Source organism: Hemiscyllium ocellatum, chromosome 10 (genome assembly GCF_020745735.1).
Source record: "Hemiscyllium ocellatum isolate sHemOce1 chromosome 10, sHemOce1.pat.X.cur, whole genome shotgun sequence".
Classification (NCBI taxonomy): domain Eukaryota; kingdom Metazoa; phylum Chordata; class Chondrichthyes; order Orectolobiformes; family Hemiscylliidae; genus Hemiscyllium; species Hemiscyllium ocellatum.
The window spans coordinates 3227926-3246463 of NC_083410.1; the positions used below are offsets into that span (position 1 = coordinate 3227926).

At 46.0% G+C, this 18538-nt stretch overlaps 1 protein-coding gene across 1 annotated transcript; it reads left to right on the forward strand.

Annotated features, from left to right (window-relative positions):
- The first annotated feature begins 359 nt into the window (after positions 1-359).
- LOC132819304 (membrane progestin receptor beta-like) lies at positions 360-18496 on the forward strand. Its single transcript, XM_060830749.1, has 2 exons — positions 360-468; positions 14617-18496. Exon 2 carries the CDS (start codon positions 14626-14628, stop codon positions 15709-15711), a length of 1086 nt encoding a protein of 361 aa, XP_060686732.1. The 5' UTR covers positions 360-468; positions 14617-14625; the 3' UTR covers positions 15712-18496.
- Positions 18497-18538: the final 42 nt, after the last annotated feature.

Below are 18538 nucleotides of genomic sequence, written 5' to 3' on the forward strand. Positions count from 1 at the left end.
AGAGCGAGGAGGAGGGGCAGGGTTGAGGAGAAAGAGAGGGAGAGGGTGGTAGGGAGAAAAGGAAGGAGGGAGAGAGGCAGGAGGAGAGAGGGGAGAAGAGAGAGTTTGGGAAGGAGAAAGAGAGAGAGGGAAAGAGGTTCAGTGCGAATAATGGGGGAGAGAGGGACAGAGAGAGGGAGAGAAGAGACGGAAAAATAATATGCTGTTTACTTTCAGATGAAATGGGGAGGGGTTAGTAAGAGTGAGTGGGAAGTGCCCAGGGCTGACACAAAGACATTCAGTGTGTTTGTTGTCACTGGGAGTTTGTCTGAGGCTGGGCTGTCATCTGCGCAATCGCAGTGCAGTTAGCAGGGCAGTGATCACACATTACAGCACTCCAGGGAGATCAGCACTTCATCGCCAGCGTGGAAACCCTTTCCTCCAGAAAATGCCTGCTTCACAGAAAACCGCTTGGTCTCCAGCAGTTTGGTATTACATTTCACAATCTCTCCTCCACACGGAGTTATTTGACATTGACCTGTTTCCTGATTGCTTTCTGATCTGATCACTCCCAGTCTGCACAGGGTTTGGGAGTCTTGTTCAAAACCTCTTTTTGCTGTTGTTTATCTTTTCATTGTTGCCAGTACAGTTTTTTTTTACTTCACAGAGATTCCAGTTTCTCCGGGAGAGAAACTTGGATTGGAGATCCAGGGAGATATAGACAGAGCAGTGCACATTTCCTGAGTGCACCCTGGAAATGATAGGGTCAGTAACTCTGGGAGGAGTGGGGGTCAGTCCCTTTCACTCTGTTTGGTTCTGTGAGTCAGGGTCTGTCTGGGTCAGTGAGACAGGGTCTGTCAGTATATGTGAGACAGGGTCTGTCAGTGTGTGAGAGTCAGGGTCTGTCTGGGTTAGTGAGACAGGGTCTGTCAGTGTGTGTGAGTCAGGGTCTGTCAGTGTGTGAGAGACAGGGTCTATCTGGGTTAGTGAGACAGGGTCTGTCTGGGTCAGTGAGACAGGGTCTGTCAGGGTGTGTGAGTAACAGGGTCTGTCAGTGTTTGTGAGACAGGGTCTGTCAGTGTGTGTGAGTCAGGGTCTGTCAGTGCATGTGAGACAGGGTCTATCTGGGTCAGTGAGACAGGGTCTATCTGGGTTAGTGAGACAGGGTCTGTCAGTGTGTATGTGTCAGGGTCTGTCAGTGTATGTGAGACAGGGTCTATCTGGGTTAGTGAGACAGGGTCTCTCTGGGTCAGTGAGACAGGGTCTGTCAGTGTGTGTGAGACAGGGTCTGTCTGGGTCAGTGAGACAGGATCTGTCAGTGTGTGTGAGACACGGTCTATCTGGGTTAGTGAGACAGAATATGTCTGGGTCAGTGAGGCAGGTTCTTTCTGAGTCAGTGAGACAGGATCTGTCAGTGTGTGTGAGACAGGGTCTGTCTGGGTCAGTGAGACAGGGTCTGTCAGCATGTGTGAGACAGGGTTTATCTGGGTTAATGAGACAGGGTCTGTCTTGGTCAGTGAGACAGGGTCTGTCAGTGTGTGTGAGACAGGGACTGTCTGTGTATATGAGACAGGGTCTGTCAGTGTATGTGAGACAGGTTCCGTCAGTGTGTGTGAGACAGGATCTCTCTGGGTAAGTGAGACAGGGTCTGGCTGGGTCAGTGAGACAGGGACTGTCCGTGTATATGAGATAGGGTCTGTCAGTGTGTGTGAGACAGGATCTGTCTGGGTTAGTGAGACAGTCTGTGGGTTACTGAGACCGGGTCTGTCAGTGTATGTGAGACAGGATCTATCTGTGTTAGTGAGACTGTCTGGGTCAGTGAGACAGGGTCTGTCAGTGTATGTATAGTAGGGTCTGTCAGTGTATGTATGCCTGGGTCTGTCAGTGTATGTATAGTAGGGTCTGTCAGTGTATGTGTGACAGGACCTGTCAGTGTATGTGATTCCCAAAAAGCTTCTTATGGGAATGGATGTCGGAGTCATTTTGTTTGCTTTTTCCAAATGTTGCTCACTGGGAGATTTGTCATGGATGGGGTCTGTTACTATTTCTGTATCTGACTCCGTTTAATTATCACAAAGTGAACGTTTTCTCTTTTCTGTGCTGTGCCTAGCTTCTGGAGTTCGGGATGGAAGAAGATAATGTGAGATTCCAGCTCTGTGGGTCCTCGGGTGACTGTCTGTGTGGAGTTTGCACATTCTCCCTGTGTCTGTGTGGGTTTCCTCCAGGTGCTCTGGTTTCCTCCCACACTCCAAAGATGTGCATGTTAGGTGAATTGGTCATGCTAAATTCCCCATAATTGTTCAGGGATGTATACGTTAGGTGCATTAGTCAGGGGAAATGTAGAGTAATAGGAGAATGGGAATGGTTCTGAGTGGGGTACCCTTCAGAAGGTCAGTGTGGACTTGTTGAGCCAAATGTTAAGAGTGTAGTGCTGGAAAAGCACAGCAGGTCAGGCAGCATCCAAGGAGCAGGAGAGTCGACATTTCGGGCAAAAGTCCTTCTTAGTTTCCTGATGAAGGGCTTTTGTCCGAAGTGGTGATTCTGCTGCTCCTTGGATCCGGTCTGACTTGCTGTGCTTTTCCTCTCTTGACTCTAATCTCCAGCGTCTGCAGTCCTCACTTTTGCTTTGTTGGGCCAAATGACCTATTTCCACACCATAGGGATTCTGTAAAGAAAATGTGGGATTCCAGCTCTGTGCCTGAAAACATGGATCCAACATGTTCAAACCAAAACAACTGCAACAGATTGATGTTCTGTACAATGGTTGGTCAGTTAAAACTAGAACATCAGAGATTTCATACATTCTGCTTCAGAAATCTCCTGCGTGATCTGGTGTTCCAAATTTAAATCCACTGGATTTACTCTGGGAGCTGGTGTTCATAATTTCAGCTCACTGGATTAACTCTGAGAGAGGAGGACTCTGTTGAAGTATCTGGGAATTACTGAGTGTGTCAGGGAAGGAAGTAGTGATAAGGAGGACAGGCCGGATGTGCAAAGAGGAATAAGTATACATTTGAATTTGCAGAAGTCAGTCCAGAAGGAGCTACATAAAATATTACTGCACTAGATAAGGTTCTTAGATAAGGTTCAGATTGGAGCTCACTGGGTCAGTCTCAAGCTGCAAAGAGTGGAAAGCTTCCTGTATGTATCAGTGCTAGGGGCCTTCACGATCTGCAATCTCCATCCAACATGGCTAGGGATTATACAATTAATGGCAGGGCCTTGGCTCGTGTTGAAGAACAGAAGGACCTAGGAATTCTTTGAAATTTGTGTCACATACAAACAGGGTGGTTAAAAAATTGTTTAGTATGCTTGCCTTCATTGCTCAGTCCTTTTAGTGTAGGTGTTGGAATGTCACGTTGAAGTTGTATTGCTGAGGCCTTTTCTGGAATACTGTGTCCAGTCCTGGTCTCCCAGTTATAGGAAGGATATTATTAAAGTGGAGAGGTTTCAGAAGAGATTTGCCAGGATGTTGCTGTTTATGGAAAGTTTGAGTTATAACGAAAGGCTGCAAAGGCTAGGACGTTTTTCACTGCAGTGTAGGAGGTTGGGGGGTTACTTTCTAGAGGTTTATAAAATAGTGAGGGGTATAGATAGAATTAATGGTACTTGTCTTTTCTCTCAGATGAGGGATTTCAAGAGAACAGGGCATATTTTTAAGGTGAGGGGAAAGGTTTAAAAAATAAATCAGGGGCCAGTTCATGTGTGGAATGAACTTCCTGAGGAATTGGTGGATATGGATAGTTACAATGTTAAAAAGACATTTGGATAAGAACATGAATGGAAAATGTTTGGAGGAATATTGATCAGAAGCAGACAGGTAGGACTAGTTTAGTTTAGGATTATGTTCAGCATGGACTGCTTGGACCAAAAGGTCTGTTTCTGTGTTGTATGACTCTTATGACTTCAATGATGGGCTCTAGGTATTGTAGTTGATGATATAAGAATGGGTTGCAAGATTAAGTGTGAGGAGGTCTCAAAGACACAAATTTGACACCGTAAGACTATAAGATACAGGAGCAAATTAAGTTATTCAGCCCATTGAGTCTCCTCTGCCATTCGATTATGGCTGGTAAGTTTCTCTCCTCCATTCTCCTGTCTTTCCCTGTAATCCTTGATCTTCTTACCAATCAAGAGCCTCTGTTTTAAATACAGGCAATGTCTTGGCCTCCACAGCCTTCTGCTGCAATGAGTTCCATGCATTCAACACCCTCCGGGTGAAGAAATTCCTCCTCATCTCAGTTATAGTTCTCAAGGGTCATCCCTTCACTGAGGTTGTGCCCTTGGGTCCGAGTATCTCCATAAGGGAAACATCTTCTCCATGTCCCCGCTATCCAGGCCTCTCTGCATTCTGTAAGTTTCAACCAGATCCCTCCCTTTCTAAATTCTATCAAGTGCAGATCCAGAGTCCTCAAACTGTTCCTTCATCCTTAGGATTGCTTTTGTAAACCTCTTTAAGGCCAGCAAATCCTTCCTTAGGTATGGAGCCCAAATGTCTGACCAGAGCCTTCTATAGTCTCAGCAATGCATCTCTGCTCTTGGATTCTCGCCCTCTTGAAATGAATGCGAACATTGCATTTGCCTTCCCAACTGCCAACTGAACCTGCAGGTTAACCTGAAGAGAATTCTGAACAAGGACTCCTAAGTCTCTTTGTGCTTCCGATTTCTGAAGTCTTTCTACATTCAGAAAATAGTCTATGCCTCTATTCTTCCTGCCAGAGTGCATAATCTCTCACTTTCTTACATTGTGTTCCATCTGTCACTTCTTTGCCCACTCTCCCAGCCTGTCCAAGTCCTTCTACAGCCTCCCTGCTTCCTCAACACCTCCTGTCATTCCACTTATCTTTGTGTCATCTGCAAACTTAGTAATAATGCTTTCAGTTCTTTTGTCCAGATCTCTAATGTTGTGGTCCCAACATTGACCCCTGTGGAACTCCATGAGTCACCAGGTGTCATCCTGAAAAAGACCCCTGTATCCTCACTCTCCACTTTCTGCCAGTCAACCAATCCTCTATCCATGCCAGTACCTTGCCCCTAACACTATGGGGCTCTTACCTTATTTAACTGCCTGCTGTGCAGCACCTTGTAAAAGGTCTTCTGGAAATCTAAATAGATCACATCCACTGGCTCTCCTTTGTCTAACTTGCTCATTAACTCAGCAAAGAGCTCGAAGTGATTTGTCAGGCATGACCTCTCCTTGACAAAACCATATTGACTATTTTACAGCCAAACGTATGGTGCTGGAAAAGCACAGCAAGTCAGGCAGCATCCGAGGAGCAGGAAAATCAACATTTTGGGCAAAAGCCCTTCATCACAAATGAGGCTGGGAGCCTCAGGGGTGGAGAGATATGTGGGAGAGGGGTGGGTGGGGCTGGGGGGAAGGTAGCTGAGAGTGCAACAGGTGGACGGAGGTGGGGTAAAGGTGATATTATCCTCCCCCACCCCTATCCGCTTTCCTGCGAATACCTGGTCATGTCCACGCCCCCTAAGCCCACCGCCCCCCTCTGGTACCTTCCCCTGCCACCGCAGGAATTGCAAACACTGCGCCCACACCTCCCCCCTCATTTCCATCCAAGGCCTCAAAGGAGCCTTCCACATCCATCAGAGTTTCACCTGCACTTTCACACACATTGTCTACTGTATCTGTTGCTCCCGATGCAGTATCGTCTACATTGGGGAGACAGGACACTTACTTGCAGAGTGCTTGAGAGAACATCTCCGGGACACCCACACCAACCAACCCCACCCCGCCTTGGCTGAACACTTTAACTCCCCCTCCCAGTCCACCAACAACCTGCAGGTCCTGGGCCTCCTTCATCACCACATCTTAACCACCCAACGCCTGGAAGAAGGATGCCTCATCTTCCGCCTCGGGACCCTTCAATCCCAGGGCTTCAATGTGGACTTCACCAGTTTCCTCATTTCCCCTCTCCTGACCTTACCCCAGTTCCAACCTTCAGCTCAGCACCGCCCTCATGACCTGTCCCATCTGTTTATCTTCCTTCGCACCTATCTGCACCGCCCTCCCCTCCGACTTATCACCTTTACCTCCACCTTCATCCACCTATTGTACTCTCAGCTACCTTTCCCCCAGCCCCACCCCCTTCCATTTATCTCATCACCCCCGAGGCTCCCAGCCTCATTCCTGATGAAGGGCTTTTGCCCGAAATATCGATTCTCCTGCTCCTTGGATGCTGCCTGACACGCTGTGCTTTTCCAGCACCACACTCTTGGCTCTAATCTCTGGCATCTGCAGTCCTCCCTTTCTCCACCCTTTTTTGCCAGGCACTTCCAAGTACACCAATCTCAACATTAGTAATAGATTCTAAAATCTTACCAATGACTGAGATTTAAAGGCATGTTAACGTGTCGTTAATTTCTAGTTTCCTGTTTTCTGCCTTCTTTCCTTTTTAAACTGAGTTATTACATTAGCTACTTTCCAGTCCGCTGGGATCTTCCCTGACTCTAATGTTTCCTGAAAGGTCACTACCAATACCTCCACAATGTCCTCCAAACCCTGAGGATAGTTCTTCTGGGGAGGGGGCGTGGTCTGAGTGATTTATCCTCCTTCAAATGTTTCAGCTCACCCAACCTCCTCCTTAGTGCTGGCCATTACACTTGCCTCTGCACCCTGATTCTCTTTAAGTTCTGGTATGCTGTTGGGATCTTCCGCTGTGAAAACTGATGCAAAGTACCTATTTAGTTCCTCTGTCTTTTCTTAGTTTCCCCATTACTATTACTCCAGCCTCATTTTTCTGTGGTCCAATATCCACTCTTGCCTCTCTCTTACCTTTTAGATGTCTAAAATAAAACGTTTTGCATTCTTATATCTCATGAGGTAGCTCAGTGTCATATTTCATCTTGTCTCCCCCCTTATTGCTACTTTAGTTGTCCTGTGCTGATTTTTAAAGGCTGCCCAATCCTCTGGCTATGCACTAATCTTCACCATACTGTATGCTTTCTCTTTTGCTTTTATGCTGATTTCCTGGCTTCCCTCATCAGCCATGGTTGTCTCATTCTCCCCTTAGTTTGTTTCTCCTTCCTTGGGATGAATCTCTGCTGTGCCTCCCAAATTACCCCCAGAAACCCCTGCCATTGCTAGCCTGCCATCTTCCCTGCCAGGGTCCCTCTTCCAAACAATTCTGGTCAGCTCCTCCCTCATGTCTTTGTAGTTATCTTTACTCAACTGTAATCCCGTGACATCTGATTCCAGCTTCTCCCTCTCAAACTGTAAGGGGAATGTGATCATACTATGGTCACTGACCCCTAGGGATTCCCTCCACTTTAGGCTCCCTAATCATGTCTGCCTCATTACATATCACCAAATCCAGACCTGCCTGTTCCCTCGTGGGATCGACCTCAAGCTGCTCCAAAAACCATCTCGTGGACATTCCACAAATTTCTTTTCTTGAGATCTGCTACCAACCCTGGGGAGGCAATGACTTAGTGGTATTATTGTTGAACTGTTAATCCAGAGACCACGATATTGTTCCATGAACCTGGGTTCAAATCCCACTATGGTAGGTGACGAAGTTGAATTCAATAAAAATCTGGAATTAAGTGTCTACTGATGACCATGGATCCATTGTTGATTGTCAGAAAGACTAATCTGGGTCAGTAATGCCCTTTAGGGAAGAAAATGCCATCCTTACCTGGTCTGGCCTACATGTGACTCCAGACCCCCAGCAATGTGGGTGTCCCTTTAACTGCAGTCTGGGAAATTAGGGATGGGCAATAGATGCTGACCTAGATAGCAATGCTCTCAGTCCATGAAGGAATATTTTTAAAAACTGATTTTCCCAGTCCCTGTGACTCCTGTGATAGTAAATAAAAACTGAAAGAGCTGCGGACGCTGTAACTCAGAAACTAAAACAGAAGGTGCTGGAATAGCTCAGCAGGTCTGGCAATAGCTGTAGAGAACAATCTGAGGATGGGTCACCCGACTTGAAACATTAACTCTGATTTCTTTTCACAGAAGCTGTCAGACTTACTGAGCTTTTCCAGCAACCTCTGTTTTGATTACAGTAATAATGCCTTTCTTACCTACCCTTTATATCTTCTGATTTCGTTTCTTCCCCACATCCTGACTACTGCTGGGAGGCCTGTACGTAACTCCCATCAGGGAGTATAGGCCTTTGCATAACTCCCTGTATCCTCAACTCCACCCACACAGATTCTACACCTTCTCACCCTATATTTCTTCTTGTTAATGATTTAATTCCTTACGAACAGAGCAACCCACCTCCTCTTTCCTTTCGATGTGATGTGTATCCTTGGATATTCAGTTCCCAACTCTAATCCACTTGCAGCCACGTCTCTGTGATATCCACAGAATTGTACCTGCCAATTTCAATCTGTGCTGCAAGCTCATTTCCCTTGTTTCGGATACCCTGTGAATTTAAGTATTGTGTGCAATTCTGGTCTCCTTCCTAGTGAACGGATTCAGAAAAGATTTACAAGGATGTACCAAGGTTGGAGCATTTGAGCTATAGGGAGAGGCTGAATAGGCTAGGCTGTTTTTCCTGGAGCATTCATGTTAAGGGGTGACCTTATAGAGGTTTATAAAATCATGAGGGGCATGGACAGTGTAAATAGACAAGGCTTTTTGGATGGGAAATTATGTCTCATTAACTTGATTGAATTTTTTTTGAAGAAGTAATTAAGAGGGTTGATGAGGGCAGAGCTGTGGACATGATCTATATGGATTTCATAAGGCGTTTGACAAGGTTCCTAAAGGTAGACTGGTTAGCAAGGTGAGATCGCATGAAATACAGGGAGAACTAGCTATTTGGATATAGAACTGGCTTGAAGGAAGAAGACAGAGGGTGGAGAGTTGGAGGGTTGCTTTTCAGACTGGGGACGCGTGACTAGTGGTGTGCCACAAAGATCAGTGCTGGGCCCACTGCTTTTTGTCATTTATGTAAATGATATCGATGTGGACAGAGGGGGTATAGTTATAGTTAGTAAATGACACCAAAATTGAAGGCATAGTGGACAGTAAAGAAGGTTACCTCACAATACAACAGGATCTGGATCAGATGGTCAATGAGCTGAGGAGTGACAGATAGAATTTCGATAAATCTGAAGTGCTGCGTTTTGGAAAGACAAATTAGGGCAGGACTTTACACTTAATGATAAAATCCTGGGGAGTGTTGCTGAACAAAGAAACTTTGGAGTGCAGGTTCATAGTTGCTTGAAAGTGAAGTCCCAGGTTGACAGGCTAGTGAAGAAGATATTGGGTGTGCTTGCCTTTATTGGTCAGTGCATTAAGTATAGGAGTTGAGAGGTCATGTTGTGGCTGTACAGGACAATGATTAGGCCACTTTTGGAATACTTCATGCAATTTTGGTCTCCCTGCTATAGGATGTTGTGAAACTTGAAAGAGTTCAGGCAAGATTTATAAGGATGTTGCCAGCATTGGAGGGCCTGAGCTATACGGAGAGGTTGAATAGGCAGGGGCAATTTTCCCTGGAGTGGCGGAGGCTGAAGGGTGACCTTATAGACTTTTATAAAATCATAAGGGGCATGGATAGGGTAAGTAAGTAAACAAAGTCTATTCCCTGGGGTGGGGGAGTCCAAAACTAGAAGGCATACATTTAAGGTGAGAGGAGGAAGATTTGAAAGGGACGTGAGGATAATGTTTTAATACAGAGGGCCGTGCATGTATGGAATGAGCTGCCAGAGGAAGTGGTGGAGGCTGGTACAATTGCAATATTTAAAAGGCATCTTGATGGCTATATGAATAAGAAGAGTTTAGAGGGATATGGGTCAATTGCTGGCAATGGGACTAAATTAATTTAGGATTTCTGGTCGGCATGGATGAGTTGGACCGAAAGTTCAGTTTCCATGCTGTACATCTCAATGACTCTATCATAGCTATTAGTAGCCAATAAATTTACAGTTTACCTGTGAGGTCACTGATTTGAACTTGGTCGCTCATCCTGGGTTTCCGTCTAACCTGTTGTTAAAACCTTACAAAATGACTCCCACTGAATGCTATTCATACCCCTTGGATCCCCTCCCCAGCCACCTCCCCTCCCCCAACCCCTTCCCCTTTGACCTCCCACTACCCTACAATACCTGCTGCCTTCCTCCCTCAATCTGGCCTAGGTGCCAGGGTGATCCTGGGCCTTGGGTGAGGGTAAGAGGCAGCAGCTCCTCAGAGGCTGTGCCCAATGAGGAGGTGCTGTCCTCTGGGTCCCCCCTCTCGACAGGCGGGATCACCAAACATCCCCTACCCCACCATAAGGATACTTGGTTATAATTTTACAAGGCCTCCTTAGAGAAATCAGTCCTGCCAATGAGACCCCACAACGTACACTCAAACCCACCTGAAATATCCCCAAACCAGATGTCTTGGGGTTACGTGAGCTAGCAAAATATTGGCAGGTGGAGTTTAATTTGGGAATAAATGAGGTTGTGCACTTTGAGAGGTCAGAGTGAAAAGCAACCTATTATTTAAATGGAGACAGAATTCAAACCACTGCAGTACAAGGGGATCCTGTCATTGTACAGCAATCATAAAAGGTTACCCTTAAAGGTACAGCAAATAATTAGGAAGGGAAATAGAATATTAACGCTTATTGCAAAATGTGTATGAAAGGAGGCAAAGCTGCAGCTGCACAGGGCATCTTAGATTCCCTACAGCGTGGAAGCAGGCCCTTCGGCCCAACCAGTCTACACTGACTCTCCAAAGAGTAACCCACCCAGACCCATTTTCCTCTGACTAATGCACCTAACACTATGGGCAATTTAACATGGCCAATTGACCTAGCCTGCACATCTTTGGACCATGGGAGGAAACCGGAGCACCCAGAGGAAATCCACGCAGACACGGGGAGAATGTGCAAACTCCACACATACAGTCACCCGAGCTTGGAATCAAACCTGGGTCCCTGGTGCTGTGAGGCAGCAGTGCTAGCCATTGTGCCAACGCTATGAGAGTGCCTCTGCGAGAGTGCACTTCAAGTATCTGAAGCAGCTTTGGCCGTCATCTTTAAAGAGGGATGTACTTGTATTGGATCCAATTCAGTGAAAATTTGCCAGACTCATTCCAAAGAAGAAGGTCAGTTTTGCCTTATGAGGCTGGGCCGATGTTCATTGGAGTTTAGAAAAAAAGAGAAACATCACACAACGGCAGATTATAGTCCTACAGGTTTATTTAAAAGTACAAGCTTTCGAAGCACTAATCCTTCATCAGGTAACTAGTTAACTTTTTAACTTTGTCCACCTCAATCCAACACCGGCACCTCCACTTCGTAGAAAAAAGAGACATGACTTTATTGAACTGCGTAAGATTCTGAGATGACTTTGCAGTGTGGATGTTGGGAGGATGTTTCCCCTCATTGGAGAATAGTCTAGAACTAGGGACACTGTTTAACCATAAAGAGGTGGAGATGAGGAGGACTCTCTTCTCTCAGAGAGTCATTAGTCTGTGGAATTCCCTTCAGAGAATGGTGGAGGCAGCATTGCTGAGTACTGTACACTTAAGGATGAGGTAAAGAGATTTTTGAATGAGTCAAGGTAAAAAGAGGGCTGACAGAAAGTGGAATTCAGCCGCAATTATATTGAATGGCGAAGCAGGGTCAATGGGCTGAATGGCTACACTTGCTTAATTTACACAATCATAAGAGCTGAAGATGTGCAGCGACATCAGGAGATGTCGTCTCAGGTGACCTATTGTTTTGGAGTTATGTACAGAGCCATAGGGGCTAGGATTCACCTTCATAAGACCTGTACCTGCCAGAGTCTCCTGGGAGATGGCTCTTAGTAATGCAGGAAGGGAGAGACCTCTGTCACCGAGTGATTGATCACACTGTAAGCTGATGTGTGTAACTCTCCAATGATCTGGTGAGTCAGACCTTGTCAAAATTTATTTCTGAACTGGATGGAAGGATGATTATGTGAGTGAACTGATACCACTGTGTCATGTGGGGGTTATAGGGGAATGTAGGCTGTTTAAATAAACCAGGGCAATACAGTGGCTCAATGGTTAGCACTGCTGCCTCACTGTGCCAGGGACCCGGGTTTGATCCCAGCCTCGGGTACCTGGCTGTGTGGAGTTTGCACATTCTGTGTGGGTTTCCTTTGCATACTCCAGTTTCCTCCCACAGTTGAAAGATGTGCAGGTTAGGTGGATTGGCCATGCTAAGTTGTCCGTAGTGTTCAGTAAAGTGTAGGTTCGGTGCATTCATCAGGGGAAATGTTAAGTAATAGTGTAGGGGAATGGGTCTGGGTGGAATATCTTTGGTGGGTCGCTGTGGACTTGTTGGACCAAATGGCCTGTTTCCACACTGTAGGGATTTTATGATTCTAAATGAGAAACATTTTGACCAATTGAATGTAACGTGGGAAGTGTGAGGCTATTTACTTTGAATCTGAGAAATAGAAACTGGAAACATTTCGTCAAAGTGACAGACTCGGAGCTGCAGACAATCACTAAGTTTCAAGTGATTGTTGATGCTCATATAGAACATAATCTAAATGGTTCATGACCTCAAGGGGAGCAAGTTATTCATCAGTTATCTTATGCTTTGTCCACATTTGGAGTCACTTTTCAATTCTGGACACCACCCTAACAGAAAGGACAAATTACAGACTCACCGAAATGCTACAGTGGGCTGAAGGTTTGTTGTACCAATGGGCTGCAGAGATGATTCTTGTATTGGCTTGAAGACTCAATCTTGAATAGTGATCCCATGCAGGACTTTTAAATAAAAACTGAAATTGTTGGAGAAACTCAGGAGGCCCTCAGTGCCTGACCTGCTGCGCTTTTCCAGCAACACATTTTCAACACTTCTCATTAGCACTTACTCAGCACTTAGCTCTCTTTCTTGGCTTATCATTAGCCATCTGTTCGTTTGCCTCACCCTTTGTTTCAGTATCTCTCCAGCCACCATCTCCATGTCCCCTATTTATTTCCCCTCACCATCTCTGTTACCAGTAGAAATATCACCTCCTCCAGTGCTCTTTGTTCTGAAGAGAGGTCAGTGGATTCAAAATGTTGATTGTGCTTCTTTCTCCAGACTTACTGAGTTTCTTCAACAATTTCTGTTTCGGTTTCAGATTTCCAGCATTGACAGTTCTTTGTTTTTAGATTAAGGTGCTTTAAATAATCAGGATAGGCAGGGAGACAATTTCCTCTGTTTGGGTAGTCCATATTGGATAGAACTTCACCCCACACAGAGTGACGTGGAAATCTGGGACCTTCTCTCCCGTAGTGCTGGTGATGACGCTTGCAGGAAGTGCTTAAGACCAGGGTAGGTTCTCATTGTGAAGGCACACAGAACAAAAGCTGGATGGGGGTGATGCTAAGACCAGGTCCTCCCTGATGGAGCAGGCTGTGGGAAAGAATGGCCTCTCTCTGATGCTGTTAGCATACTGGCACAAAATGGCTTTTATTGAGGGAATGGGTTTGGCGTTTTAAATAAATGGAAGAAGATGTGGAATTTGGCAGGAAAGTGGGATTGACATCAGCAATGCTGGTTAAACACTTTATTAAACATTAACGATCTAGATGAAAGAATTGAAGGCATTCAGGCTAAGTTTGTAGATGATACAAAGATATGTAGAGGGACAGGTAGCATTGAGGAGGCAAGGAGATTGCAGAAGGATTTGGACAGGTTAGGGGAGTGGGCAAAGAAGTGGCAGGTAGAGTGGGAACGTGTGAGGTCATGCACTTTGGTAGGAAAAATAGAGACATGGACTATTTTGTAAATATGGAGAAATATCAGAAGTCTGAGGTGCAAAGAGACTTGGGAGTTCTAGTCCAGGATTCTCTCATGTAAACGTGCAGGGTGAGTCAGTAGTTAGGAAGGCAAATGCATTGATGGCATTTATTTTGAGAGGACTTGAATATAAAAGCAGGGAGTACTTCTGAGGCTCAATAAGGCTCTGGTCAGATCACATTTGGAGTATTGTGTGCAGTTTTGCGCCCCACAACTCAGGAAGGATGTATTGGCCTTGGAGCATGTTCAGAGGATGTTCATGAGAATGGTCCCTGGACTGAAAAGCTTAATACATAAGGAATGTTTGAGGGCTCTGGGTTTATACTCGATCGAGTTTAGAAGGATGAGGGGGGATGTTATTGAAACATGCGGAATACTGAATGGCCTGGACAGAGCGGATGTTGGGAAGATGTTTCCATTGGTAGGAGAGGCTAGGACCTGAGGGCACAGCCTTAGTGTAAAGGGAAGACCTTTTAGAATGGAGATAAGGAGAAACGTCTTCAGCTAGAGAGTGGGGAATCTGTGGAATTCACTGCCACAGAAGGATGTGGAGGCCAGGTAATTGAGTATATTTAAGACAGAAATAGATAGGTTATTGAGTATCAGGGGGATCAAGGGTTATGGGGAGAAAGTGGGAGAATGGGGTTGAGAAACCTAACAGCCACGATTGAATGGTAGAGCAGACTCGATGGGCTGACTGGCCTAATTTCTGTTCCTATGTCTCATGGTCTTAAACAGTCAGAATGAGCAATGGAATGATGAACCCAAATAGTAATGAATTCAATGAACCTTTGTGGAATGGGTTGGGGGATCTGGGGGGGGGGGGGGTGTGGCACGTGGAGGTTTTCAAGGTAGGTCTGTGTCATCAGGTCATTTTAAACTTGTTTGTTTATCTCTTTCTCTCTGTCAGGTGGTCCAAATGGTTTGTGAAATGAAACTGAAGAATTCCCTTAGCAGCCATGTGGTTGGTGGTATCCTAGAGAGACTGAATGCCATCACCATCAACCCCCAGCACATCCTGGAGGAGATTCTACCAAGGGTGCCCAGCACCGTGACTGACAATGACGTGCCCATGCTTTTCCGGGAGCCCTACATCCACAGTGGCTATCGGCAGGTGGAGCAGGATTGGAAATACTACCTTCTCAGCCTCTTCCAGCAGCACAATGAGGCACTCAATGTCTGGACTCACCTGCTGGCTGCTCTGGTGCTTGTGGTCCGTTTCCGAGCATTCCTGGAGACAACCTCGCCATTCCCCACCGTCTACAGCCTCCCACTTTGCTTCTTCGTGATTGCCTGTGTGACCTACCTGTCCTGCAGTGTGCTAGCCCATCTCTTCCAGTCCAAGTCAGAGCTGGCCCATTACTCTTTCTACTTCCTGGACTATGTAGGTGTGGGTGCTTACCAATATGGCAGTGCCCTGGCACATTACTATTATTGCATGGAGCCTGAGTGGCACCAGGTGATTCACCCGTTCTTCCTGCCCATTGCTGCCATCCTGGGCTGGCTCTCCTGCTTGGGCTGTTGTTTCTCCAAAGTCCACTTCCAGCGACCTTACCCCATCACCCGGAAGGTGTGCCAGATGGTGCCCGCCTTTCTGGCCTACCTCCTGGACATCAGCCCCATTGTCCACCGGATTGCTACCTGCTGGGTACGGGACTGCACTGACCATGCTGTCTGGTACCACACCTGGCAGATCATCCTGTTTGTCATCGCTTCCGGCTTCTTCTCTTACCCAGTGCCAGAGAAATATTTCCCGGGAAGATTCGACATCGTGGGACACGCCCACCAGATCTTCCACGTGTTCCTGTCCCTCTGCACGCTAGCTCAGCTGGAGGCTGTGCTGTTGGACTACAGCAACCGGCGGGAGATGTTCTCCACCCGGGGAGATGAGCGCATGGTCTACATCTCGTGCATGAACTTCATCGTGCTGATCGCCTGCAGCGGCAGCTCAGCCATCTACATGAGGAGAATAGTCAAAAACAAGCTGCACAAGAAAGGGGACTGAGGGATGAGATGTGGGCCCCGGTCTCCTCTCTGGGTTTCCTGGAGGATTTGTCTGGATCTCGAACAGAAGCTCATGATTTTGATTTGAATATAAGCAGATCTCAAGGCTCCAGGCCCACCCCTGGGTCTTGTTTGTATTCATTTGTTAGTGGAGTCTTGTCCGGGAGGGAACTGCGGTCCCTACGACTGAGGGGACATGTGTGAGGGATGGGGTGGGGGGGAGTCTGTCTGACCTGCAGAGGTGAGGGTCTCCTGTCTCATACTGTGGGGCCACACAAAGCTGGTGATGATACTGCCAGGTGGTCTCTCAGTTTGTTCAGCATCAGATGCCCCATCCCTTGGAAAAACTCCTCTGTGCTAGTTGAACATCACAAATGGATTGAGAGGGTACCGGGACAGACTGGCAGCAATAGGGTACACCAACAAAGCTAGAACTGAATAGGTGACTCTCATCCAGCAGTATCATAGAATCCCTATTGGCAGTGTGGAAACAAGCCATTCAGCCCAACAAGTTCACACTGACCCTCCAAAGAGCATCTCACCCAGACTCACATACCTACCCTCATCATCCTGCATTTCCCATGGCCAATCTACCTACCCTACATATCCCAGGAAATTATGGGCAATTTAGCATGGCCATTCCACTCATCCGGCACATCTTTGGACTGTGGGAGGAAACCGGAGCACCAGGAGGAAACCCACGCAGACACAGGGAGGATGTGCAAACTCTGCACAGACGTCACCTGAAAAGTTCAGGTATCCCAAAGGGGGTAAATGGCTAACTTTATATCAGTGTAGAGTGTAGAGACAGCTTCACTCTGTATCTAACCCCGTACCGCCTCTGTGTTTGATGGGGACAGCGTAGAGGTAGCTTTACTCTGTATCTAATCCTGTGCTGTATCGGTCCTCAGTGTGTTTAATGCTGACAGTGTAGAGAAAGCTTTACTCTGTATCTAACTCTATGCTATCCCTGTCCTGGGAGTGTCTGAAGGGGAATGTGCAGAGGTAGCTTTACCTTTAGTTTAAAAGAGTATATGGAGCTTTACTTTATATCTAACCTCATGCTGTACTTGTTTTGGAAACATTTGATGTGGACAATGTAGAGGGGGTTTTACTCTGTATCCAGCTCTGTGCTGTCCCTGTCCTGGGAGTGTTTGATAGTGACAGTGTAGAGGTAGCTTTACTCTGTATCTAACTCCATACTGTTGCTGTCCCGTTAGTGTCTGGTGGGGACAATGTAGAGATCTTTACTCTGTATCTAAATCCTGTACTGTCCCTGTCCTGGGAGTGTTTGATGAAGACATTGTAGAGGAAACTTTACTCTGTATCTCACTTCGTGCTGACCCTGTCCTGGGAGTGTTTAATGGTGACAATGCAGAGGGAGCTTTACTCTGTATCTAACCCCATGTTGTCCCTGTCCTGGGAGTGTTTGATCTGTACAGTATAGAGAGAGATTCACTTTATATCTAACCCCTTGCTTTACCTGCCCTGGGACTATTTGATAGAAGGGACATTTTAGAAAGAGCTTTATTCTGTACCTAACCCTGTGCTGTCCCAGTCCTGGGAGTGTTTAATCGAAAAAGAGTGAAGGAAGCTTTACTTTCAGTTTAAAAGGGTAGAAGGAGCATCACTCACTCTGTGTAGAAAATGAGGTCTGCAGATGCTGGAGATCACAGCTATCCTATTCCTTGGATGCTGCCTAACCTGCTGTGCTCTAACCAGCAACACATTTTCAGCCATCACTCACTCTGTCCCTGTCCTGGAGAGATGCCTGGCTGAAATCTGAGTTGACGAGTTATATGAAATGTATGACTGTCTGTATATTTCTTTGTGTAATTTAAAAATACTCAGCAAGTGAAGTGAATTGCAGGGGACATTAATGTCAGAGTCCCATTTCTCCTTTTCAGTCTTAAGTATATCTTAAGTAAGTCTTTAATTTATGATCTGTATTAACAATGTAGTACAAGTATCTATTGAAATGTTGAACCAGCAGGGGAAGGGAAAGTTCATGGAGCATGTTGCACTGTCAAAGGGAATCAGATTCTGAAATCATTTTCATTTCCTTGCTGAGCCTCACTGTTGGTGGTGATGAAGGGGTATGGTGCCTCATTGAGTGTTGGCAGAGTATAATGATGATTGGTTCATGATGCTGGGAGCTGTGAGGAGCCGATCAGGGTAGAATAGATCAGAGAATGGGTTAAAATTGCTGACTGGTGCCTCATTCTTTTTGGCAAGCATGCAGTGATCTGAATCTACTCTCAGTTCATTAGCTACTGACCTTTCACCAGATCACACCTGATCTATCACCATAATTCCATCAGGAAATTGGGGACACCATGAGGAGAGTATTCAACAAAGATTGGTACCAGTCTCCCCCATTTCTCTGAGATGTCCCGTTGATCTCTCAGTAAAGTGACAGGAGAATAGCTGTGTAATTCAATAATGCATTTGATGACAATGAATTTATACAGGAGTTACACAGTCAGGACCCAGAATTAGTAATTCAGTTACAAGCAAACAAGCTGTGTTCAGACACAGATAGGCATAGATGAGATCAGAAAGAATCTTGGAATAACATTATACAGTCATTTTAGGAATAACCCATTTTAGAATTAGCCCACAGATTGCCAGGTTTTTAAAATTAACATCACAGTTTGTAATCACAGGTGTGAGCCTGACATCTGGAGTATTATACAATGACCCTTTGTCCATCAGCGTTAATTCAACTGTTTCTGAGCAATTAGTCAGCTTAAAAAAATGCTCATTTATTTTTTAACTCAAGCATCCCTAGGCACCATACAAATTAATAACATTGAAGGAACTGTACA

What these genes read in the sequence shown, in the direction of transcription:
- LOC132819304 (XM_060830749.1), top strand. Translation starts at nt 14,626, where the DNA reads ATGGTTTGTGAAATGAAACTGAAGAATTCCCTTAGCAGCCATGTGGTT.